The sequence below is a fragment of the Sceloporus occidentalis genome, unplaced genomic scaffold (genome assembly GCF_023333645.1).
Source record: "Sceloporus occidentalis isolate IW3139 unplaced genomic scaffold, rSceOcc1.0.p SCAF_126, whole genome shotgun sequence".
Classification (NCBI taxonomy): domain Eukaryota; kingdom Metazoa; phylum Chordata; class Lepidosauria; order Squamata; family Phrynosomatidae; genus Sceloporus; species Sceloporus occidentalis.
The window spans coordinates 70,996-97,251 of record NW_028317106.1 but is presented as its reverse complement, the minus strand read 5'-3'; the positions used below and the strand labels follow the sequence as shown (position 1 = coordinate 97,251).

At 49.4% G+C, this 26,256-nt stretch overlaps 2 protein-coding genes across 5 annotated transcripts; both read right to left on the bottom strand.

The window, feature by feature from the left end:
- Positions 1-7,110: 7,110 nt before the first annotated feature.
- Positions 7,111-19,671, bottom strand: LOC149281867 (mitochondrial Rho GTPase 1-like). Of its 4 annotated transcripts, none has more exons than XM_089498767.1 (21): positions 19,635-19,671; positions 19,018-19,076; positions 18,811-18,892; positions 18,542-18,585; positions 18,060-18,113; positions 17,714-17,766; positions 17,260-17,368; positions 16,640-16,741; positions 16,455-16,553; positions 16,214-16,322; positions 15,886-16,006; positions 15,236-15,320; positions 14,764-14,909; positions 14,384-14,484; positions 13,843-13,973; positions 13,612-13,695; positions 13,306-13,425; positions 12,803-13,005; positions 11,499-11,621; positions 8,159-8,299; positions 7,111-7,243 (listed from the first exon to the last, which is right to left on the bottom strand). In XM_089498767.1, the coding sequence occupies exons 1-21, from the start codon at positions 19,669-19,671 to the stop codon at positions 7,111-7,113; spliced, it is 2,136 nt and encodes a 711-aa protein (XP_089354893.1). The 4 variants fall into 4 exon arrangements, with proteins under 4 accessions (XP_089354893.1, XP_089354892.1, XP_089354894.1 ...); XM_089498766.1 differs by having other exon boundaries at positions 7,111-7,265; positions 8,175-8,299; XM_089498768.1 differs by lacking the exon at positions 8,159-8,299 and having other exon boundaries at positions 7,111-7,228.
- A 1,280-nt stretch (positions 19,672-20,951) lies between these two features.
- Positions 20,952-25,528, bottom strand: LOC149281866 (E3 ubiquitin/ISG15 ligase TRIM25-like). Its single transcript, XM_089498796.1, has 5 exons — positions 24,980-25,528; positions 23,516-23,746; positions 22,818-22,932; positions 21,923-22,189; positions 20,952-21,484 (listed from the first exon to the last, which is right to left on the bottom strand). The coding sequence occupies exons 1-5, from the start codon at positions 25,526-25,528 to the stop codon at positions 20,952-20,954; spliced, it is 1,695 nt and encodes a 564-aa protein (XP_089354922.1).
- Between the last annotated feature and the right edge of the window lie 728 nt (positions 25,529-26,256).

Genomic DNA, 26,256 nt, shown 5'->3' with positions numbered 1-26,256 from the left:
ACCCACTGTATATCACAGCCCTTTCTTCAGAAGCATTGTTAATTGTTAATGTAAAGCACACGAGGCGTATCCCACGTACCACGTGCAGGAGGAAGCGTGTCGGCCGGGCCCCGGTAACTGCATGGCTTTCCACAGAAACTCCATCCACACATCACGAAGCGGAGCCGTGTCTGCAGCCTGGAAACACGCACATAACACGCTTATTTCAGGCGGTACGTGGCGAGTGGAAAGAAACGAAGGACACAAAGAGCTTCTCACCAGCAGCTTCCGTTTTCCATTTTTCATAACGATCTCAAACGTGAACTCATTTTCCGTGGCGGCTGCTTTCCTCACCGACTGCACCTGTGGGACACAGGGAAGCGATGTTAACGGCACAGGAGGCAGCCATATTGTCTCTGTTCCGTACAGATACTGCCTGATTGACTAGAAGCGTAACCCGTGCCACGTAACACAATTAAGAAAGAACCACAGACCGTGGCCCCTGACAGCTGCCACCACCAGCAGAGTCCCACTTTGTGCAGTTTCATGGTGGGTTTCAGGCAGGTGCAGGGATGTTCTCTACTGCCCCCGGACAGGGCACAAAAGCCCCACACCTCATGTAAATGGTGGTCCCAGGAGGCACTGGGCTTAGCCACCGAGCCGTGGCGCCTCACTCCGCAGGCCGGTTCAGGGATTCAACAATACTTACAGAACTCATGTAATATTGACCACGCAGCGACATCTGGAAAAGAAGGGCAGTTTTGTAAACAACATAAACTAAAAAGCAATCTTTCCCACACGACGTGGCGCATGTGGCAGCCCAAACCCCGTCCAGATGGTCGTCGTGTTAGTTACTAGGAGTAAACGCAGTATATTGCTCTCAAGCCATTTAGCTGGCATTTACAGCACCCTCAGCCACGCTCCGGTGGATTACCCCGGCAGGGGCAGCACACGGTGACGAGTGACGGTAAAAACGTGGACTTACCGACTGGGCATCCCCAGTGAGGTAGAAGTATAAGGTCGTGTTCTGGAGCTTAAACCAATACCTTGCCCACGTAAATTTCTGTAAAGCACAGAAAGGACTTAGAATCCGCACAAATACAGAAGAACGCGTATAATAACCCCGATGGCCACAGAGCCACAGAACGCTTCCACGCAAAAGCAACCCCAAACCGCTTCTGCCTATTATAGTTCGCAGGACCCCAGACCAGATCTTGGGGTGACGGGGCAGACCCAGCGGGTTTCTTCATTGCTCGATCTGTCACCTGAGGTTATGATGTCATACGCTGACACAGCCAATGACCACGCGAGAGTCCCACAAAACGATAGATCCTTTTGGAGCCATCTGACCCAGTGAATCAAAGGGCCACTGCTAGCCGCGCATGCACACATCCGGCACAGAGTGATGAGGCAATCACAAGCCCTTTTCAATAACTTTCTGGGCAGACAGCGCCACAGAAAATGCGATCAAGTTGCACACAGATTGTGATAAATAAGTAATTATGAAGAATGATGATCCACGTCTTTGAGGCTCATACAATAGGATGCGCTCTGTAACAGGACACGGTTTAGCAGCGCTGTGCGTCACACTCGCCAGACGTGGCCGTATAACCACCAATCTGGTTTTTCCAGCAAAACAACCGGTCAGAAAGAGAGTATAACTTTAACCCTTTTCTAACATACACTCCCAGAGACAGGTACCACGGGCATCCAGGAGACTCGCACGCCGAGAGACAGGTACCACGGGCATCCAGGAGACTCGCACGCCGAGAGACAGGTACCACGGGCATCCAGGAGACTCGCACGCCGAGAGACAGGTACCACGGGCATCCAGGAGACTCGCACGCCGAGAGACAGGTACCACGGGCATCCAGGAGACTCGCACTCCCAGAGACAGGTACCACGGGCATCCAGGAGACTCACACTCCCAGAGACAGGTACCACGGGCATCCAGGAGACTCGCACGCCCAGAGACAGGTACCACGGGCATCCAGGAGACTCGCACGCCCAGAGACAGGTACCACGGGCATCCAGGAGACTCGCACTCCCAGAGACAGGTACCACGGGCATCCAGGAGACTCGCACGCCCAAACACAGGTGACACACGCAGACAAAGGTGACACACGCGCCCAGACACAGGTGACACATGCAGACACACGCGCTCAGACACAGGTGACACATGCAGACATGCGCGCCCAGACACAGGTGACACACGCGCCCACACAGATGACACACGTGACACACGCGCCCACACGCACTCAGACACAGGTGACACACGCGCCCAGACACAGGTGACACATGCAGACACAGGCGCTCAGACACAGGTGACACACGCAGACATGCGCGCCCAGACACAGGTGACACACGCGCTCAGACACACGTACCAAGACACAGGTGACACATGCAGACACACGCGCTCAGACACAGGTGACACACGGGCTCAGACACAGGTGACACACGCGCTCAGACACACGTACCAAGACACAGGTGACACATGCAGACACATGCGCTCAGACACAGGTGACACATGCAGACACACGCGCTCAGACAAAGGTGACACACGCAGACACACGCGCTCAGACACAGGTGACACACGCAGACATGCGCGCCCAGACACAGGTGACACGCGCTCAGACACAGGTGACACATGCAGACACACGCGCTCAGACACAGGTGACACATGCAGACACACGCGCTCAGACACAGGTGACACACGCAGACACACGCGCTCAGACACAGGTGACACACGCAGACATGCGCGCCCAGACACAGGTGACACACGCGCTCAGACACACGTACCAAGACACAGGTGACACATGCAGACACACGCGCTCCGACACAGGTGACACACAGGCTCAGACACAGGTGACACACGCAGACATGCGCGCCCAGACACAGGTGACACACGCGCTCAGACACACGTACCAAGACACAGGTGACACATGCAGACACACGCGCTCAGACACAGGTGACACACGGGCTCAGACACAGGTGACACACGCAGACATGCGCGCCCAGACACAGGTGACACACGCGCTCAGACACACGTACCAAGACACAGGTGACACATGCAGACACATGCGCTCCGACACAGGTGACACACAGGCTCAGACACAGGTGACACACGCAGACATGCGCGCCCAGACACAGGTGACACACGCGCTCAGACACACGTACCAAGACACAGGTGACACATGCGCTCAGACACAGGTGACACACGGGCTCAGACACAGGTGACACACTTCCCTTGAGCAGCCGCTCACCATCGTGTCTTTTCTTTTCTGTAGAAACCCTTCAAACATCAGGTCCTCCTTCTCAGACTCCATGATTTGGTGCTGAAGCGCGCCGTCCCGCTGCAGTCTATAAAGCGCCATTAAAAGCAAAAAACGTCCTCGTCTGTACTTCCCCTTCTGTGAGGGCGCTGGGAGGAACCACGTGTCACGTGTCTGTTCTCAGGTACCTTTCACCTATAGCTTCCCTGCCCAGTTCACGGAAGCATCAGTAGCAGCTATTTAACCGAATAATGACATCATAACAGACGCTTTGGACTTTGTTACCCTCGCTGGGGAGTAACTTGTCACTCGTCGGCCCTGAGCGCTTCTATAGAATATATTTCGCTAGAAGCACCGAGGCAGAGCACAACAATCATTTACAACGCCAGAACCACGGACATGATCTGCATGCGCGGTGGAACCCTCCATCAGCTTCTACACGTCGGGTCCGGCTGCCCAGCTCGGAAGTCTGTCTCCACATTCTGGAACGAGACGGCACTTTCACGGGAACGAGAAGAGACGAAACCGGCCACGGCTGCTAGCGGAACCACAACAAGCAAAGCGGATTCCGGCCACGGAGAAAAACTAGACGCCGCTGCCGAGAAACGATTGATATATCAGAATAACAGCCGGACGAGAAACCCGACGCCACTGCCGAGAAACGGTTTATATACCGGAGTAACAGCCGGCCGAGAAACCCGACGCCGCTGCAGAGAAACGGTTTATATACTGGAGTAACAGCCGGACGAGAAACGGTTTATATACCGGAGTAACAGCCGGACGAGAAACGATTTATATACCGGAGTAACAGCCGGACGAAAAAAGGTTTATATACCGGAGTAACAGCCGGACGAGAAACGGTTTATATATCAGGGTAACAGCCGGCCGAGAAACGGTTTATATATCGGAGTAACAGCCGGCCGAGAAACGATTTATATATCGGAGTAACAGCCGGCCGAGAACCGGTTTATATACCGGAGTAACAGCCGGCCGAGAACCGGTTTATATATCAGGGTAACAGCCGGCCGAGAAACGGTTTATATATCGGAGTAACAGCCGGAGGAGAAACGATTTATATATCAGGGTAACAGCCGGCCGAGAAACGGTTTATATACTGGAGTAACAGCCGGACGAGAACCGGTTTATATACCGGAGTAACAGCCGGCCGAGAAACTGTTTATATATCGGAGTAACAGCCGGAGGAGAAACGATTTATATACCGGAGTAACAGCCAGCCGAGAAACGGTTTATATATCGGAGTAACAGCCGGAGGAGAAACGATTTATATACCGGAGTAACAGCCGGCCGAGAACCGGTTTATATACCGGAGTAACAGCCGGCCGAGAACCGGTTTATATATCGGAGTAACAGCCGGCCGAGAACGGGTTTATATATCGGAGTAACAGCCGGAGGAGAAACGATTTATATACCGGAGTAACAGCCAGCCGAGAAACGGTTTATATATCGGAGTAACAGCCGGAGGAGAAACGATTTATATACCGGAGTAACAGCCGGCCGAGAACCGGTTTATATACCGGAGTAACAGCCGGCCGAGAACCGGTTTATATATCGGAGTAACAGCCGGCCGAGAAACGGTTTATATACCGGAGTAACAGCCGGAGGAGAAACGGTTTATATACCGGAGTAACAGCCGGAGGAGAAACGATTTATATACCGGAGTAACAGCCGGAGGAGAAACGATTTATATACCGGAGTAACAGCCGGAGGAGAAACGATTTATATACCGGAGTAACAGCCGGAGGAGAAACGATTTATATACCGGAGTAACAGCCGGAGGAGAAACGATTTATATACCGGAGTAACAGCCGGCCGAGAAACGGTTTATATATCGGAGTAACAGCCGGAGGAGAAACGATTTATATACCGGAGTAACAGCCGGAGGAGAAACGATTTATATACCGGAGTAACAGCCGGAGGAGAAACGATTTATATACCGGAGTAACAGCCGGAGGAGAAACGATTTATATACCGGAGTAACAGCCGGCCGAGAAACGATTTATATACCGGAGTAACAGCCGGAGGAGAAACGATTTATATACCGGAGTAACAGCCGGAGGAGAAACGATTTATATACCGGAGTAACAGCCGGCCGAGAAACTGTTTATATATCGGAGTAACAGCTGGCCGAGAAACGGTTTATATACCGGAGTAACAGCCGGCCGAGAAACTGTTTATATATCGGAGTAACAGCTGGCCGAGAAACGGTTTATATACCGGAGTAACAGCCGGCCGAGAAACTGTTTATATATCGGAGTAACAGCTGGCCGAGAAACGGTTTATATACCGGAGTAACAGCCGGACGGGAAGCGATTTATATACCGGAGTAACAGCCGGAGGAGAAACGGTTTATATACCGGAGTAACAGCCGGAGGAGAAACGATTTATATATCGGAGTAACAGCCGCGTGGTGTGACCTCCAGTGAGAGGTGCTAAGCCGGGAATGGAGAGGCCGTGCGTACTGACAAAGAGCAATACGTGGCACCCATTAAACACAGTATTACACCGTTATGAAAACGTTCACCGTAACCCAAAGCTGCCGATAATCACATGAAATATTCCGCGTTAGCCGATGCCTGTCCCTGAGAGTCTTCCTCCAAGATGGTTTGCCAACGTGGCAGGAGCGTGGTACCACATCACATAACTATGCAGGGTACAGGGCCAGCACGCCATACCGGATAAGCAGGCGGACGGAGCGCTGCAATACACGCTTACACATTTCTTACCTCTCCTAGACTCACAGCTTAGTGAATCAGGCTCCCTGCGCTCCTCCAATTTCCTACGCAAAGATTTCAAACAAAGAACCAAAATACTTGTTTCTAAACAAAGCGGGACACAAAACTCACGGCACGCAAGATTTGGGTTTCTGCTTTTAATGAAAACCACAAAAAAAAAAAAAGGCCAGTGATGAAAAATATAGGTTTTGTACGAGTCAATATCCCATCCGTCTTCCTCTGTCCTTACAAAACGTGCTAAGTGGGAATTATTATCTAAGGCGTGACATCTCGCTGCAAGAGGCAAATAAAAAGCGGTGTACGTTTCCAGATTAAAGGACTATAGGACCGTGCTAAGTAAAAGTGCCACGTTCACTGCCCGCTGCGGACAGGCTACATCTAATAAACGGAATACCACTAATTGGGCATAAAATGACATGTTTGAGAAAAAAATGAAACCGCAAAAACTTCCAGACATTTTCAGAATACCCGGCAGAGTTGGTTTTTATCCCCTTGCCCCCAAACATTAAATAGCTTTCTAATCTCTCACGTGGTACATGCACATTTAAAACAAAATATAGCTGGCATGTCTTTTTGTGGCACCGCGGTAAGGAGAGCCCCCCGTGGCGGCACACTTTATACATTATATCACTGACCACGGCACACAGAGAACGCTGCTTCGCCACGCCAGAGCCCGCCGCGAGTCTCATCACCGCTCGGTAATCGCGCTCCGCACCGTCTCCAGCACCGTCTTCCCGGGAAAGGAAATTTGGCTGCTTCCAAGTATCGCGACCAGCATTAAATCTACCTCCTTGCCTGAAAAAAGCTGGATGTGCGAGAAAGCGATCCACGGCTTGGGACGCCACGGACCGGTCCTCCAAAGGGTCACTGGGGAGAGCCAGGTCCGCTGAGGATACTCTGTGCTAATCCCACACCAGCAATGCAGATCCTCACTAAAGGGTCTTTGTGGAAGTTTACAGAACACTGATGATGTTTTAGAGCCAAGTGTCAGGAGCGGTACCACGATGAAAGTCACGTAGTCAGCTTGGCTCGCGGAGTGGAAAGCTCGTGTCGGGTACGCTGGAGAGATGTGGCGGGGATCTGACGGGACGGCAGCTCCATCGGGATCATCGCTGCTTGAGGAGAGCCTTGTACATCGCAAACCCCAGAACGGCGAAGATGGTGGCCCCAAAACTCGCCCGCAGCCAGAACGTGGAACTTTTCAGCTCCGCCTGCGACATGTGCCTGGGTTCCAAAATAAAAAACACAATAGAAAAGATTACTTTGTGTTTGGGAGAGTGAAAGCCCCCGTGGACGCTGCCACCGTGGACGCTGATCTTAGTGGTGAAAGCCCTTTCTCGCAGCTCGGCAGTTTGGGCGATGGGGGGGGGGGGGTTGAATTTACATTATCTCGGGGGGGGGGGGGGGGGGGGGTCGACAAGTTTGGATCTAAGAGCCAGCCAATAAAAAGTCAGGAGACAGCTTATTGTTTTCCTTCCCCAATCATGTTTTTATTTTCCACGCTCACGTACGCACATGATAACACCATACACTAATACACACACATTAACACAATATGCTGACTTGGCTGTACATACACTGGCTAACACTAAACATATAACACTATGGGCACATACACACCGAATCTGGCACTATACATTCCATACACACCGACTCGGACATCATAGTACACACGCACATACACTACTCCCCTCTCACTCCGCTGCATATCTTCAGCCATTGTGAATCCAGCACACTATGCCTTCCCGCGGGCGCGCCGTGAAGCGGATAATGCGAGGCACCCAACGGGGTCGTATAGTGTGTATTATGTGACCCGCAAAACCCTAATAGAGGTTTCAAGTCACCATGGCGACCTGGCGCTCGGGTTTGCCGTGCGTTATATAGGGGCCGGCTTGTTGATTAAACTACACATGATACGGGTATGAAGCCAGAGAAGTTTTACACGGAAGAGCACAAATATTTCCTATTTATGGCAGCAGACATTTAAACCGCAGCCCCCGCTGGCCGTACCCTAACCCTTAGCAAGAAGAAGTGATTTCTCCGACACCCTCGAGACACGCGATATTCTCAGCACCAGCTAATCGCAGCCGGTAACGTGCCGGGATCTACGAGGCCGGCGGGCGGATAGGGGGCTCTGCACAACATTAATACCTGGTAGGGTCTTCAGGACGCTGGGAAGAGGACTCCATGAAAGTGGAGCTTTCTACGTAGGAAACGGGGTGGACTTGATGTCCTAGGCTTGTCCCCGTGTCTGTCAGCAGCGACTCTCCCAACACATCTACCCCGACTCGCAACCTTATACACACATGCAAACAACATGGCTCATAGCGGAAAAGTCCGGAAAGGATAGCCGCTGGCTCAATAGTGAGTAAAGGACTCAAGCATTAGTTTATTGCAGCCGCCACCACAGCAAGCAAACCGTAAACACGTGAAGGAAGACATGTTTAGTAACCAATTATAATAATAGTAATTATAATAGTAATAATAATAAATAATAATAATAATCACACGCATTTCCCGCACTTTAAAGGCCTGTAACAATCCGCCATCACCCAGCGGGGACGGAAACCCAGAGGGAATCCGCCATCACCCAGCGGGGACGGAAACCCAGAGGGAATCCGCCATCACCCAGCGGGGACGGAAACCCAGAGGGAATCCGCCATCACCCAGCGGGACGGAAACCCAGAGGGAATCCGCCATCACCCAGCGGGACGGAAACGCAGAGGGAATCCGCCATCACCCAGCGGGACGGAAACCCAGAGGGAATCCGCCATCACCCAGCGGGACGGAAACCCAGAGGGAATCCGCCATCACCCAGCGGGGACGGAAACCCAGAGGGAATCCGCCATCACCCAGCGGGAATCCGCCATCACCCAGCGGGACGGAAACCCAGAGGGAATCCGCCATCACCCAGCGGGAATCCGCCATCACCCAGCGGGACGGAAACCCAGAGGGAATCCGCCATCACCCAGCGGGGACGGAAACGCAGAGGGAATCCGCCATCACCCAGCGGGGACGGAAACGCAGAGGGAATCCGCCATCATCCAGCGGGAATCCGCCATCACCCAGCGGGACGGAAACCCAGAGGGAATCCGCCATCACCCAGCGGGAATCCGCCATCACCCAGCGGGACGGAAACGCAGAGGGAATCCGCCATCACCCAGCGGGAATCCTCCATCACCCAGCGGGAATCCGCCATCACCCAGCGGGGCGGAAACGCAGAGGGAATCCGCCATCACCCAGCGGGAATCCGCCATCACCCAGCGGGGACGGAAACGCAGAGGGAATCCGCCATCATCCAGCGGGGACGGAAACCCAGAGGGAATCCGCCATCATCCAGCGGGGACGGAAACGCAGAGGGAATCCGCCATCACCCAGCGGGACGGAAACCCAGAGGGAATCCGCCATCACCCAGCGGGAATCCGCCATCACCCAGCGGGACGGAAACGCAGAGGGAATCCGCCATCACCCAGCGGGAATCCTCCATCACCCAGCGGGAATCCGCCATCACCCAGCGGGACGGAAACCCAGAGGGAATCCGCCATCACCCAGCGGGGACGGAAACCCAGAGGGAATCCGCCATCACCCAGCGGGGACGGAAACGCAGAGGGAATCCGCCATCACCCAGCGGGACGGAAACCCAGAGGGAATCCGCCATCACCCAGCGGGACGGAAACCCAGAGGGAATCCGCCATCACCCAGCGGGAATCCGCCATCACCCAGCGGGACGGAAACGCAGAGGGAATCCGCCATCACCCAGCGGGGACGGAAACCCAGAGGGAATCCGCCATCACCCAGCGGGAATCCGCCATCACCCAGCGGGGCGGAAATGCAGAGGGAATCCGCCATCATCCAGCGGGACGGAAACCCAGAGGGAATCCGCCATCACCCAGCGGGGACGGAAACGCAGAGGGAATCCGCCATCACCCAGCGGGGACGGAAACCCAGAGGGAATCCGCCATCACCCAGCGGGGACGGAAACCCAGAGGGAATCCGCCATCACCCAGCGGGGACGGAAACCCAGAGGGAATCCGCCATCATCCAGCGGGACGGAAACCCAGAGGGAATCCGCCATCACCCAGCGGGACGGAAACGCAGAGGGAATCCGCCATCACCCAGCGGGGACGGAAACCCAGAGGGAATCCGCCATCACCCAGCGGGAATCCGCCATCACCCAGCGGGGACGGAAACCCAGAGGGAATCCGCCATCACCCAGCGGGGACGGAAACCCAGAGGGAATCCGCAACTAGCTATTGTTCATTTGGATTTCATTCAAGGAGAGTTGGCTGGAGAGTTCGATCTCCTTGACTTCATGATTCATTATGAAGAGCCAATTAGTGAGAAAGAAAGTTTGGTGGACCCTGTATAATGTATAGTTCAACCAGTGAGGGACCCTGTGTAATGTATAGTTATACGAGTGAGGTTTCCCTACATTATATGGTCAACTGGAGAAGCCTGTCAGTTCCGAACCCTTATAACGAACAGTGAAGGCAGGGAGTGGAAACCACCCCTTAGTGAATAAACTCCTTTGCATGTACCTATATACGTCCAGCATCATTAAATATGGGAAAAATAATATCGGCTCCCCTCACAGAGGTAAAGAGGAATTACCCCGTGTCAGTATAATGAGAAGCTACACAACCAAAAAGCAATGCCAGGGGACAGAGCATGCGCGCCATGCTGCCTCCATAGACTAAATCAATTTTCCATTTATTGGGATTTTGGGTGAGTAGAAATATAGAGCAGAAATAACGATTAATATATCTTTTTGCACTTCTCACAAAAACAGAAGGGGAAGTGATTTTAATAAGTTAACGGGGAAAAACGATGCAGCACAAACAGAGTGAGAACCATCCAAATAATCTTAAATGAACACCTATGGAAAGACGAGAAAAAAAGAGAGAGAAGTAATGAACAAGAGAAAGGCAGCGCGATTATGAGAAGGGGATTCTGGGACGCAGCGCAGGAACCAGCAGCGGAGGATAAATGTACGTTATTGCTTAACACCGGCCAGCTTCAAGTATATCACAAGAGCCGGACGGAAAGCCGGTGCCGCTCACGCTACTCGGCCACCCCTGAAAAACTCTGACAACGAGAAGACAAGCTTCTGCATGTGAAACATTCGCATTCTGACAACCACACGGGGACACACGGAAAAGGTTAGCGTGTTAGCAGTAATACGGTATTCAGACATATCAAGGCCTGTCTCCTCTAACCACGAGCGCGCTGAAACACCGCAGCACCCAGGTACCCGGGCCGTCGCACACAGGGGCTCTACGGCTTGCTTATCGGAGATGCATGTGGAGTTCTCCCATTTTTATTAAGGCTTCATATAAAAATGAACGCAAGTTTTCTGACAGGTTGTACCCTATTGTTTGACACGGACCGGGCCGGGGACTCGCGGGGGCTTTGCTGTGAACGGCTGCGCTCTCTCTAAGTATTAGTGGGTTAGGGCACTCGGGGGGGGGGGGGGGCGAATAATAAAATGAAAGACCTGTTCACAACGGCAGTGAAGAGTTTGTCCTTTACAGACTGCAGCAGGTCTGAGCTGAGGAGGTTCTGACAGATGCAGAATGTGCATCTATTGCAGGTACACAGACAGCGTAGCCGGGCATGACTGCAGAAACACACAGAACGACAGGTTCAGATGCAGCAAGCTTTCACGTAGAGGTGTGTGTGTGCGTGCGCAAAAACATTACCTGCAGCCAGCGCCGACTTCCAGAAATTCCTGCCTACCGTCTGACGGGTTAAGTAAAGCGGAGCCCACCTGGCAGGGTTCGGAGGGCAGTGCATTTGTCATACATCCCGCTACCCGCAAATAGGACTCAGAGTCCCCTAACAGTTTCACGCTGCGTCTGGCGGTGCCCATTGCTTTTTTTCTGACACATGCATGTTTCCCCCCCTAATTATCTACAGAATTTTATTTTTTTTATTATTTACAGTTTTATTTAAAAAGTTATGCCATGTTTTGAGGCACATTCATTTGAATAAAGTCCACCCACCTGCAGCCTCGCTGTGTGGTTTAGTTACTGAGGAAAGCGTCTATTCTTCCTTCTATTCCAGCGTACGGGAGAAACAATATTACCAGGAACGCTGTGCCAGAGGGGAGCTTTCCAGTAGCGGTTTGCCTTTAAGTGGATTATGCGACTGGCCAGCGTGGGACTGAACGGTTAAAATGATTTCACCTTTCTGAAACGGGATAGCGCTGTCGGCCGTGCGATATCAGTGAGGTTACACTGCTAGCAGAAGAAGGGTCATGCATCACGCGGCAGCCACCAACCTACCATATCCCCCTGGAAATCATCATCGTACGCGGGCAATGCAGAGAAACATATGGCTCTATACAGATACAGGGGAACAGCGTGACTTATAGGAGAGTGTTGGGCTATTGCAGGCAAGGGAAGAGCATATGCTGATTATTAAACAGCCTGCGAAGCATCGCTATAAGATATTAGTTCACAAGTCAGGTAAAACAAACAAGAAAAAGCCCAAACAGGTCTTTACGCTCCCAAGGGTGCCTGTACTCACAGGTTTTACAGAGGGCCGGGGCCTTGCTCTGTCGGCAGCAGGAGGGTTATGCAGCGAGCGGAGCGTGCAAATAAACCATTACTACCATTAAATGGTACCTTTCCAATACAGCCAGCCACAAGGGGTAAGAAAGGCATCCCAGACAAGGTAAACAGGGTGTCCAGGTGAGCTCTACTATATCACATCAGTCGGCACTGAACTTCTTTAAACATCCCCTGAAGGGGGCTCTCATCATGACTGCCACCTGACGAGGGGGCAGCTGTTACTCACGGATACATGGCCATCATGGTCATTTTGATGAAAATGTCTCGGCTCGGGCTTTCGGCCGTGTCGCAGGTGAAGGCTTGTGGCGGAGGCATCTTGTGCTTCTTGCAGAAGTCTGCCGGGGAGACGCTGCTCTCCTGCCTCACCTCGTGGAGGTCAGATTTGGCTGCCACTATGAGACAAGGCATCCTGCTGTCCATAAAGTGTTGCTGTACAGACAAGAGTCACATTAAAAGGGATTGCAGAAGCCTCTTCACGGAACTGAACTGCATGCAGAGTCTGTCCATAGTGGAAATGCCCGATTCTTTAGAAAGAAGAAGCATTTCAAATCAAGAACAAGCTGCAGAGCTGTGTTTTCCCCATCCCCAATTACGCTTTCTTTCCACACTTCTGAATTTTGGGGCAACTTCAATAGCCTTAAAACGTGCCGACGATAACAATAAAAAGGGTGGGTGAAGGTCTGAGTCCTTGCACCCATAGACCAAGGACATGGTAACAGCCAAACTAACCTTGAATATCCTGGCACAGTATTCAAACGATCTGGGATTAGTTATGTCATAGGCCAAGCAGACGACATCACACACGGTGTCAGCAGGAGACAAGGATTCACACTCGGGGATGTGATGCAGCTGCAAAATTAAATGTATAAAATCTGAGCACCATCCACTCATTCATCCAGATGTACTGGAGATAAGTGCAGAGCAAGAATTCTATATATTAACCCTGGAGGTCTCTTTTTATGTGGAAAAGGGATTTGATGTCCTCAAGGAAGTAAAAGAACCAACAGTAAACAAATAACTCCCATTAAAACTCACCAGCAGATACTTTTCCTGGCCATACACATACACAGCGTTGATGGCGTAGAACGATCTGTGTTCCTCTCGAATTTGTTTTTGTCTCTGCAAAGCATAAAGGTGGCACATTTAGCTGAGCCCTGTACATGAACAACCCCCTGACCAGGTAATTTAGTCATGGACCTCCCTGACCCAACCACCCCAGGACCAAGTAGAGAGAAACGCGAAGGTACTTATCACCCTACAATTTACCATGAGATTTCGTCCTAAATGTGACTGGAGAATGCCACTTTTCCCACATCCCTTTGAGCCAATGACATTGCACCGGAACACGTTCCTCTGCGTCTGTCGCTTGTGCAGGTCAATTTTTTTATCTCGGGTAACTAAAGCAAAAAACATTTTTAGAGAGGTTTCCAGGAGCTCCATAGCTGATATGGACACTCAACGTACGGGCTGGCATTGACACTCAAACAGCAGCTTGCCTTCCTAATAAACGTCTCCTGAACAAACGTCCAGACATAAATAACCAACATCATATAGGTCACACTGCAGTCTTTATACATCCAACGTACCTATAAGATGGCTCTCTGCGTGTCTGTCAACCCCCCCCCCCCAGGGTCATTCTCTAGTGGAGGGCTACAACAGGCAACAATTTTTTTGGATGCCACGTCGTGAGCAGAAGCTCTTAATTTAAATTCATTAAACCTAATTCCTGGTCTGTCTGCAACCCTCGATGATGGAAGTCAGCTCTAGGGTATACACCTATGACAAGTACAAACAGGTCTTTGGGTACCTGTCACTGCCATGGCCTGAGACTCTTGTTCTGTTAATATAGAATATCCTAAATAACCAAGATATTCCAAGCACCGCTGTACATCCAAGTAGGTTGTCAATCTGAAAGAAGGACATGGATTACATCATTAATTTATTCAATAATAATTTCCCTACAACATAATCCAATAATTACAGGCCGCTGACAAAGCTGCAGAGGGCAACAATTGTTCCAAAGGGCGTCTGGTTGGAGAGTATTACTAATGTCAAAGAGTCATCCGTAGTTCATTTCCAGCACCCTACCCCTGGAAAGCCAAAATGAAAATAGCAGGGAGCAGTCACATGTTGTAAAAGCGATATGCTCTGCAATATTTGACGCGGCACTCTATCAGTTACACTCACGTCCACTGGGAGAGGAAGCCCTGGTATGTGATCCATCCCCTGTCATTGGTGCAAACCGTGTTGTTGACATCAGGTCCCCATGGCATGTAAGGAAAGACTTTGAATAAATCTCGGAGCTCTTCAGGAGATAGGGCACAGTCTCTGTCCTGCAACACAGGAGCCACGAGTCTGTGATACATCCACACCGAGGAGACACTGAGGGCTATGCACAGCGTCATTAGGATTTGAGAGGAACCCTTTATACCAGGGGTGTCCAACCTGCGGCCCTCCAGCTGCTGCAGGACTACATCTCCCATACTCCTCAGCCAGCCCCTTAGCTGAAAGAGCATTATGGGAGATGTAGTCCTGCAGCAGCTGGAGGGCGGCAGGTTGAACACCCTTGCTTTATACTGATAATACCCTGTTAACGTGTGACTCCCATAAACGTACAGAATAATGAAGAGCTGGTGATAAGTGCCAAAATGCCACACACCTGATCGTGTTTATCAAATACGCTCTGAAGAAAGAGGTACGCATGGTGGTTAAGTTCTGTCGTACAGTCCACGGGCACTTTTAACCTGTTAAATAAATAACGTCATGTCTTCATATTAAATGCCGATATAAATCTTAAGTCTACAGTAATGTTTATAATAAGAAGAGATTCTATTCTACAAAGCTTGCATCTGTACTAACTGCCAGTTTACAAGCTGAACACGGAACTTCCAAGGTTATAAATACGGCGAGCGGCCAGAAATCTAGCATGTGCATATACGTGTTTCCAAAATGCCTACAAGTCAAAACTATATTACAGACTTTGTCTGGGATCGCAGCGCAAAAACCCAATTCTAATACAGATTGAAGTGGCCTCCAGTCTGTAGTGAGCCGCACACAGGGTGCAGACACATTAAACCAGGGGTGTCCAACCTGCGGCCCTCCAGCTACTGCAGGACTACATCTCCCATAATGCTCTTTCAGCTAAGGGGCTGGCTGAGGAGTATGGGAGATGTAGTCCTGCAGCAGCTGGAGGGCCACAGGTTGGACACCCCGGCATTAAACACTCTGTCCTAACCAGGTGCCACCTTCAACACCATAAAAATAGAAATGAGTTTCAGCAATTTGTCAATATTCGGATACCAGACTTACAGCGGAAATAAATACTCTGGGGTCAGTTCGAGGTCATCATCGTATCCGAAGCGTCGCAGCACGGTCCAGGTGGTCTCGTGCCTTCCCCTCTCAATGAAAAGTGTATGTAAAAACAGGAATCCTGAAAACAGAGATAGGTACCCTTTCAAGTATTTCACAATATGGTGGCACAACTGGCTTCAAGGCATAACACTCTTGGCAGCATCAGTTTGAGTAAGAAAAGCGACATAGGGGTCTGTCCAAAGCTACAGCTGCCCCCAGACTTGCCATGATCTCTGAATGAGAAACACCAGTTGGGATCGGTGTCATGGGACACAGGAGCACTTACCTTTCAGCGTCAGCCCATTTCTTGACACGCCATCGTTGACATTCTTGCGCACAACATTCTTAACATCTTCTAGAGCCTGTGGTGCTAGTGGTATGTGAAAACAGGTCCTCTGCAAGACATCACAAATAACGCCTGACCTATTAACGGAGCTCTCGTAAACTAGATCACAAGTCGACACCCCATCATACAGACGACAAAGGAGTGCAGGTGGTCACCTCCCGGAACAGTGATGGAATATTACCTGGAAGAAGTTGAGTTCAGCATCATTCAGGATCCTGTCATTATCCAAATCTGATATCTTGAAGATGCGAGTCAGAGCTTTAATACAAGCCGGCTTCAGCTGCCCAGAAAGCACAGGGAGAGGGGGGACTATTATAAGAGGAACGCACAAGGTACTTATTACTTTACTAATGAAGCACGGACTACCTCCTTCTCTTCAGGGCAGTAGAGCGGCCCAGTCGGGTGTAGCACAGCTTTCTGTGCATAATAAAACAGCTCAGATATGTTTTTCAAGTTTTTAGCAGAACACTGAAACCCAAAGACAGGATCAGAGTCAGTACACAACGATTTGTAAGTAGAAAATACACATGCAAAAGTAAATAGTGCTCCAGAGACAAAGCAATGACACGGCAAACCAGACAAATTACGCTTCCCATCAATCCAGCTAATTGGATAAAAAATGTCATTTTCCAGTCTGAATACTGAACTAACGGGTTTAAATGGGAGGCGCCACATACGCCATTAAAACACTTTATTAGTATTAGAAATCCCCTTATCTGCATTTCATGCGATTCCAAGGGTTACTATCCCCACTGACTCCTCCCCTTTGGTGGAAGCTGATTGGCTCTAGCAGCCTTACAAGGTGGAGTCAGGAAAAGGTAGATGAGTTCATGAAAGTAATTAGTCATGCATGTTTTGCCTCACCTGCCCCTGAACTAATTTCCGCTGGATTCAAATTAGCCCCTCACCTTTACCCAAAGTAATTACCCTAATTTAATGGTTCTAAAATCCGTGCCTGTGGCAGCGCTCTTTAACATCAGACATACCTCCACACAGGTCTCAATCTCCGAGTATTGGTTCATAATGGGCAGGACCGTTTCCATGCTGCTGGAATCCAATAAATCAGATTTGTTCCCCACTAGAATCAACGGTACCCTGCGAAGTGACAACAGAAACAAATAACTTACCCCAAATACCCCTCACTTTTACAGGCGATAACCGACGTCTCGCTAAAAAGTGCCCAGGATTAGTCACAGTGGGATGCTCTTAATGAGAATAGCACAGCATCCACCGACAAACCATTGGGAAATCGAGTATTTCCCAAAAGATCAATAAGAAACTTTATGTGCCGGAATCACTTCCACTCTCATCGGGCACAATTTTATTAATAAACACATAATCATAATTACTCTGGTAAAACTAAGGCTGCCAAGCGCACACAGGAGCCTAGAAAGCTGTGCCCGGTCTGGCCAAGAAATAAACGTCCTTGAACAGCCCTACCTGCTGTCTTTGTCCGTCCGCTCATTGATTAGAGGAATCCAGTGATTAGTGACCTGTGAACAGCAGTTTAAATGAGAAAAAATAGGTTTTTTCTGTAGGTAGGTAGGTCTGTAGGTTTGGGAATGCTATGTACAGCAGCAAAATTGTATATTTAGGGAAGGAATAGGTAGGGGTTGCTCTTCTCTGACGGAGATGAAAAAAAATAAGAGCATCAGGGTAAACCTTGCTTGCTATAGTGATAACACCAATTTTCACACTAACTCCTGATGTACCGAGAGCATGTCAGGGAACGAGAAATCATTTACTGGAGATATTGGTAACTGCATAGATGACGAGATGGTCCTACCTTGTCTATAGAGTTCTTGTTGTTGACGGCATACACAATGCAGATAACATTCGCCTAAAAGAAATTTAAATATTTTTTATGGCACAAATATACTTAATTTACAATAAAAGAAAAAACAGGTGTTTGTTCTTTTAGATAACAACCATTATTTAATATCTGAAGATTTCAAATATTTAGCCTTAAAATAACCAAATATATTCTACCTAACACAGATTCTCCTGTTACAATACATGCGTGTGAACAAAAAAAGTACGCATTGACACCAAACAGCATCCACGCGCTGTGCTGGTCAAATTTAAACCAGACAATATGGGTAAAACTCCCTTTTTATGCTTACGGGTGGTGGTTCTACCATGCAAAATAGACGGAAATGTGAACAGTTGGCAGGAACGCTGCCTCTGTAAACCCAGAAAATACGTTAATTACATCTATAGATCTGCCAGCCCCATGGCAAGCATGATAAAACAGATAATACTCTTTACCCGTGAGATCTCGTGATACAGCTGCTCGTCTGTTTGCTCTGCCTCTGCCAGGAACAAGGAGACAAGGAGTTAGTATTTAAAATGAAACATTGTCACTTCTTCATGATGGAAATCCCACCCCATCTGTGGTGACCGAGCCAGGAGATCCCACCCCATCTGTGGTGACCGAGCCGGGAGATCCCTGCATGGGATCCATAAAAGATTTAGCTGAGCAATTCGGGCCCAAGTCTGCAAGCACAATTGTATATCTATCTATCTATATTTATTACCAGAGTAATCCACAATGTGAGTCGGGACCCTCTCGGGGGTAACATCCCCAGGGATAGTGATTTCCTCAGCTCGGGCAGGGACCTGGAAGCAAAAGGATGAGGATTCAGATCTTCCTGTTCCAACATTAGGTGTCAACTTGCAAAGTATCACTTAACATTCTCAAACGTAACGTGGCGCTTGGAGTTTAATTTTCATTATATTCTCACCTCCTCAGGGAACTCCTCACCGACCAGCGACATAATGAGCGAAGTCTTCCCAACCCGGGCTGTAAAAGAAGGAAACAAAGTGATGCGAGTTGTGTCCTCGGCCCCTTGTGGTGTCCAGCTCCCTAACCATGAATTTGGGTTTATTCATCTGCACCTCTGTGTTTGCACCTCATGCCTTTTACATATTATGCAGAAAAATACCTACCTGTTAAGCCCCCTGATGCAGCCTCTTTTTCCTGGCACCCTTTGGACAGCCGCCCTCCCCAGGCACAGCCGCCCTCCCCAGGCACCCCTGGGACAGCCGTCCCCCACTGGCACCCCTGTCCTCCCCTGGCACACGTTGGACAGTCGCCCTCCCCTGGCACCCTTTGGACAGCCGTCCCCCACTGGCACCCCTGGGACAGTTGTCCTCCCCGGCACCCTTTGGACAGCCGCCCTCCCCTGGCACACGTTGGACAGCCGTCCCCCACTGGTACCCCTGTCCTCCCCTGGCACACGTTGGACAGTCGCCCTCCCCTGGCACCCTTTGGACAGCCGTCCCCCACTGGCACCGCTCGGACAGTTGTCCTCCCCGGCACCCTTTGGACAGCCGGCCTCCCCTGGTACCGTCCACTCACGTTCGCCCACCAGCAGGATCCGCACGTCCTTCTTCATGCTGCCGGTGCGGCAGGACCCCAGAGTCACCTCACAGCGCGGCCCGGGCAGAAGACACGGACGGAAGCCGGCCAGGGACAGAAGACCCAACCAAAGAGAATGCGCGCAGCTTCGTGACGTCAGATAGTTCCCGCCCAGGTAAGTGACAGCAGCATAGCAGATCATGTGACTGGTGCGGTTGGTGTGCAGGGGCTGTCCAGGACAGGCCCGCCTGCGCTATGAGTGATATTACGCAGTGTGGAGCAGGGAAGTTTAATGAATCCGAGATTTTTTAGGGGCTGAATATAGGCAGCCCTTCGGTATATGTCGTGTATATGAGATGAATAGCAGCCTCTGGGTAAATGCCATGTATATGAGGTAAATATATGCAGTCCCTTGGTATATACAGTGTATATGAGATGAATATATGCAGCATCTAGGTATATACCGTGTATATGAGGTGAATATATGCACCCCCTGGGTAAATGCCATGCATATGAGGTAAATATATTCAGCCTCTGGGTATATACAGTGTATATGAGGTAAATATATGCAGCCCCTGGGTATATGAGATGAATATATGCAGCCCCTGGGTATATGAGATGAATATATGCAGCCCCTGGGTATATGAGATGAATATATGCAGCCCCCGGGTATATGAGATGAATATATGCAGCCCCTGGGTATATGAGATGAATATATGCAGCCCCTGGGTATATGAGATGAATATATGCAGCCCCTGGGTATATGAGATGAATATATGCAGCCCCCGGGTATATGAGATGAATATATGCAGCCCCTGGGTATATGAGATGAATATATGCAGCCCCTGGGTATATGAGATGAATATATGCAGCCCCTGGGTATATACCGTGTATATGAGGTGAGTATATGCAGCCCTTGGGTATATACCGTGTATATGAGGTAAATATATGCAACCCCTGGGTATTTACTGTGTATATGAGATAAATGTATGCAGCCGTTGCCTGAAGCCCTTGTGTTCACACTCTCAGTGAGGTTGAACCTCCTTTACATTACTTTCCACTTATAGCCATCATGATGTCAGGGGGGGGGGGGTCTCATGGCTATAGGCCATATTCCTCTGTTTTAGGGTTTCTATACACTGCGTTCGTGTCTTGCCTGCCTTTTTGGGACTGCGTTATCTCAGGCCTCCTTGTGAATTATTCACTGGGGTACAAGATTGCATTGTCTAGGGAGTAGATAATGACTTTATTCATAAAGAAAAGTAGAGGATAACATATATGTGTTAAATGACAACCCTGAACCAAAGAGCTAACAATCTAAAGCCTTCTTAAATCTTTTATCGTTAAAGAATTTCCTGCTTTTAAGCCAAACAGCCAAACGGCGGGGAAGATTTCGGTCTGGAAATCCAGTCTGTAAGAGTGAAGCAGAGTCACGGCCGCCTCCTGCACCGAATAAAACGTGATCACCCTCTCTCCACAGTCGAGGAAGACTCCCACAGTGTCCGGCTTTCCATGGGGGATAATGATAGCCTCGTTGGCGTGCCACGTGGACAGGTGCTCCTTGTTCCATTCCACACACCACGAGCAGCCATTTCGACCCAATTTGTCTTCAATGCCCATCTCTTTGGCTGCAGCCGCGATGGCCCAGGAGTTGCTGTCCTTGGTGTTAATCTCCCAGTAGTGGCAGCCGGCAGAGAAGCCTTCACAGCACAGCACCTGACTGCAGGTAAATCTCCGGGAGTGTCTGGGGTGCTTATTCACCGTGCCGGTCACAATCACCGTCTTGGAATTTTGTAACAGAGACAAGCGGTTATGGACAGTCTCACGATCAAAGGATAAGTTCCGTGCCCCTGAAATTACAGAAAACCTCACGTTGTGGCTTCATGCACACATACTTTATACATATGGCGAGGACATTGTAGGAAAGGTGACGTAACTGAAGTGTGTATTTACCACTTTCCATACGTGTTGCTTTATTCTGTATCTGAGCCCAGGAGACAGATTTACTGGAATGTTCCAATAGCCGACAAAGTAATTAATAAAACGAGGGCAAATATGGGTAAGCAGGCAATATCTCTGTATTCAGAGCTCACAGTGAGACAGTCACAGACTGATGCTCCGGCCTGCGCGCCCTCTTACCTCCATCACAACTCACTGGCTCCCCCTAGTATTTGCATCGTACGACATCCCCGGTCTCATGGGGGCGCTACTGTGATGCTGAGACCTCCCAAGCCTCACACTCGCATTGAGCATGTAGGTTGAGTTTGCTTGTAAAAGATGTTACTTACACTGCAGAAGGTTACGGTACCCTGTGTCCAGTGGCGCGTTTACGGCCGAGTCCCCCGTCTCCAGTGGCGCGTTTACGGCCGAGTCCCCCGTCTCCAGTGGCGCGTTTACTGCCGGGTCCCCCGTCACCAGTGGCGCGTTTACTGCCGGGTCCCCCATCACCAGTGGCGCGTTTACTGCCGGGTCCCCCATCTCCAGGGGCGCATTTACTGCCGGGTGCCCTGTCCCAGTAGATGGAACTGTCTGGGATCCAATTGTTTCTTCAAACACTAAAAGCAGAGTGCAGACAGAATAATCTAGTTTTCCACAAGATACACCTTACATGCCACATCAGCAGATTTACTCTTCATACAAATATTTGCATCTGCAAAGTAACAACCTTACCTAACCCTAATCATATGGCATCCTCCAGCTGCACCAAGGGATACCAAATACTGATTCCCCTCCCTTACCCCATAACCGCATGGCGTTGACACGGACTGGCACCAGGGCTTTTTGGGTACCCATTTAAGTTACTAATAATATGCATAATAATATCGCATAGATTGCTGCTACACCAGGGGATTCTGAGTACCCATCTAACTTACTAATAATATCGCATAGAATGCTGCTACACCAGGGGATTCTGGGTACCCATCTAACTTACTAATAATATGCATGATAATAAAGCATAGACACACTATCCTACCTACCCCATAATCAAATTACATCCTTAGCTCCCATCACACCAGGGGATTCTGGGTAAAACATACCTTACTCCATAATTACAGATTCATACAGATTACATGGATATAAGCCTAAGGAGACTTCACTTTTGTCTGCTTATTTATTTTGTTGGCAAGAAACCTTGTTTTGGTGGACAGGGACGTTGTTCTAGAAGACCGTGAGCAAGGAGACTTTGTTTAATTTCCGATATCACAAGGGTCGTGTCTATAATCCTGTTTTCATCAAATATCGATGTATGCCACGTTGCAGGAGATGCTCTTTGGCTGATATTGCTTTCCTTTGTGTCCTGAAAACAACGGAATAAAAAGTTAGAGACACTATCCAGCTGATACAGAACACAGACAGAAGGAGCACGGAGAGAGCATGCACTCTACAGAAAGCAGGACCACGGAGAGAGCATGCACTCTACAGAAGGCAGGACCACGGAGAGACCATGCCCTTTACAGAAAGCAAGACCACGGAGAGAGCATGCACTCTACAGAAAGCAAGACCACGGAGAGACCATGCACTCTACAGAAAGCAAGACCACGGAGAGAGCATGCACTCTACAGAAAGCAGGACCACGGAGAGAGCATGCACTCTACAGAAGGCAGGACCACGGAGAGACCATGCACTCTACAGAAAGCAAGACCACGGAGAGACCATGCACTCTACAGAAAGCAAGACCACGGAGAGACCATGCACTCTACAGAAAGCAAGACCACGGAGAGACCATGCACTCTACAGAAAGAAGGACCATGGAGAGACCATGCGCTATACGGAAAGCAAGACCACGGAGAGAGAAAGAAAGGGTAAGGGTCCCAGGGGCGCAGTAGGATTCCCCGGGGCCCTGGTATCTGCCCTGTGTGTTCTGCATTCTGTGCCGTTACCGTCAGCACTTCCATCCAGTTATTTTGTAGATTGTCCTCCAGATCTGCTTTGAGTTTCTTCAGTTCCTCAATCTGGACAGTGAGGGGCTGGATAGCTCCCAGAATGCCCTTCTGTGCTCTGTCTCGCTCCATCTGAATTCTCCAAAAGGATGCCCGCTCCTGCTTCTCGATATAATCCCTCATCTCTCTGAAGTCTCGGGTGAGATTATCTTTAATATCACAGACTAGGATCTAAAAGCACGCAATGCATGTTTAGTAGAGACCCGGACACTTCCAGCATCCACTCTGTGAACGTTCTGTACAAAAAAACTTTCAACTTTTCTGAAGAGAAGAGTTCAGATCCGGCTCGCATTCCGCTGTCACCCTCTGCAATCGCACCTGGCTGTCCACGCACACACACACACACACAGAGATGCACACACAGAGACAGACACGCACACACAGAGACAGACAGAGACAGACACGCACACAGACACGCGCTGTGATCGCGGCTTTATAGTTATTGCCTTTACTTGTAAAACAATAAAAAAGCTTATTTCTCTAACCAAGCGCTTATAAAATATTAAATCTATAGATTATAAAGTAACCTTAAAATACTTACATTCAAGCGTGCATAGGTCGGTCAGCGCTTTTCAATAATAATACGGTGAGCAGACTGTGTATAGGTTTTAACATTTTTATTTTATACAGTGATGTTTTTTTTTGCTCTATGATGTCTCTCTTTGCCTTTTATATTTCATACGATATCTGCATTTGAGAGACATCGATTGAAAAGCGCTGACCGACCTATGCACGCTTGAATTTAAGTATTTTAAGGTTACTTTATAGATTTAATATTTTATAATCACTTGGTTAGAGAAATACTCTTTTTTTTGTTTGTTTGTTTGTTTTACATTTGTACTATTGCATATTTAGTTGGGGGAGTTTTTATATGCGCTTTTAAGAGCTTCTCACCATAGCAGCTTATTAACTATTATTGGTTATCTTATATCTGTTATTTTAAGCGCAGCCTTTTTTTTTAACCTCTTTTTGATCTGTATATTGCCTTTACTTGCCTGGAATTCCTGATAAGCGTTTTTCAAATCCATTATCTCGTGCTCTTTTATTGTGATATCTTTGTTCACTTCAGCAATCCTCTCTTGAATTTTTTCCTTCACACATAAAAGCACAATGAAATACGTTGAGCGGCGTGGGGTCGGCCTGGGGTTAGGAGCGGCGTGGGGTCGGCCTGGGGTTAGGAGCTGCGTGGGGTCGGCGGGGGTTAGGAGCGGCGTGGGGTTCGGCCGGGGTTAGGAGTAGTGTGGGTTAGGGTTAGACACAGCATTAAGCCTCTTGGAACTGTATGCCTTAGATTCTGATGTCATCACTTTGAATTAAATACGTACAAAGATATTTGGGAATGCGTGAGAAACTAACGCCAGTAACCCTCCCACCCCCATACCGCTCACCCCCCATACCGCTCACCTTATTGGCCCCGTAGCGATGCAGCAAGAGCTCAGGTTTACAAGCCTCATGCTGCACTACACAGGCTGGACACAAGGGGGAGCAGTGAGGCTCGCAGAAATACTGCAGCCCTTCTTCATGGTCCCTGCACAGCCAGGTGGAGCCGCCAGTTAACGTATTCACCAGCAGGTGTCGCTGTCCTAGCGTATCCTCACTGTGGAGCAGGAGGTGGTCTTTGCACAGAGGGGCCATGCATGGTAAACACAGTTTTAGTGCTCCTCGGCCGGTGCAGGACTGGCAGTCCTTGTGGGTCCTGTTATTTGGTTTGCGTAGAATCTCCAGTAGAGAGGCGATATCTGTGTTCTTGTTGAGCTCCGGCTTCTTTTCGAATGATGTCTGGCACATTGGGCAGATGAGTCTGGTTTTCTCTTGCCAGTATCTCTCAATGCAGTTTTTGCAGAAGGTATGCCCACATGGCAGTGTGGTCGGGAAAGTATAGTGGCTTATACAGATAGAGCAGGTCAGGTCATTGGGCTGCAGCCTGAGCAGCAACTGCCTGTCCTCCGCCATCGTAGATTAAATAAACGAAACTGAAAGCAAGTGGAGGGGAGTGCCAAAGGGAGGCGGATAAAGCAAGCAGAGTGCTGGTGTATAGCGAGGGCGTTGGTAGCAAAAATAGGGAGGCCGATCTGCCCCCGTTTCCAGATCTCCCGTCCAGCCTCACCTAGAGTATTATGTATCGGTCTGGAGCCCCCAGAAGGATATTGATATTCTGGAGAGAGTTCAGAGGAGGCGACTAAAAGGGGATGGTAAAGAGACATTTACATACATAAAGGGATGTAACAAAGGAGGGACCTTTATTTCAAAAGAGGATAAATGTTACAACAATAGGCGGTAATCTAACACTAGAGGGCCAGAGGCTTAAATAGAATGACAGGAAGTTATACTTTACTGAGAGGTTAGTAGAAGAGTGGAACAGCTTTCCAGCAGAGGTGATAGAAGCTAATCCAGTGAGGAAATACATGATGAAATTTCACCTACATTGCTACACTCCCTTGTAACCTAAGCAGTACTCCAGTGAGCTGAGACTACTAGTCTCAGCTCACGTGCTCCAGTGAGCTGAGACTATTACACAAGCACTTTGCGAACTCAATGTTTACTTTGCATTCGGAGACGGCAGTAGAAAGAAGTGTGTCTAAGAACAGTTCTGTACAGAACAAAGGCAGCTTCCCGTGTCAGATATAATTCTGGGACACTAATTGTGACTCTAGTAATATAAATTAGTCTTAAAACATTGT

Coding starts and splice junctions, on each gene's coding strand:
- LOC149281867 (XM_089498766.1), bottom strand. CDS start 19,671: ATGAAGAAGGACGTGCGGATCCTGCTGGTGGGCGAAC. Junction 19,077..19,634: donor GATCCTGCTGGTGGGCGAAC/GTGAGTGGACGG, acceptor CTTCTTTTACAG/CCCGGGTTGGGAAGACTTCG. Junction 16,323..16,454: donor CTGAACTCAACTTCTTCCAG/GTAATATTCCAT, acceptor GATGTCTTGCAG/AGGACCTGTTTTCACATACC.
- LOC149281866 (XM_089498796.1), bottom strand. CDS start 25,528: ATGGCGGAGGACAGGCAGTTGCTGCTCAGGCTGCAGCCCAATGACCTG. Junction 23,747..24,979: donor ATCGCTACGGGGCCAATAAG/GTGAGCGGTATG, acceptor GCGTGCTTTTAG/ATCCTAGTCTGTGATATTAA. Junction 21,485..21,922: donor GTACCGTAACCTTCTGCAGT/GTAAGTAACATC, acceptor CTGTAATTTCAG/GGGCACGGAACTTATCCTTT.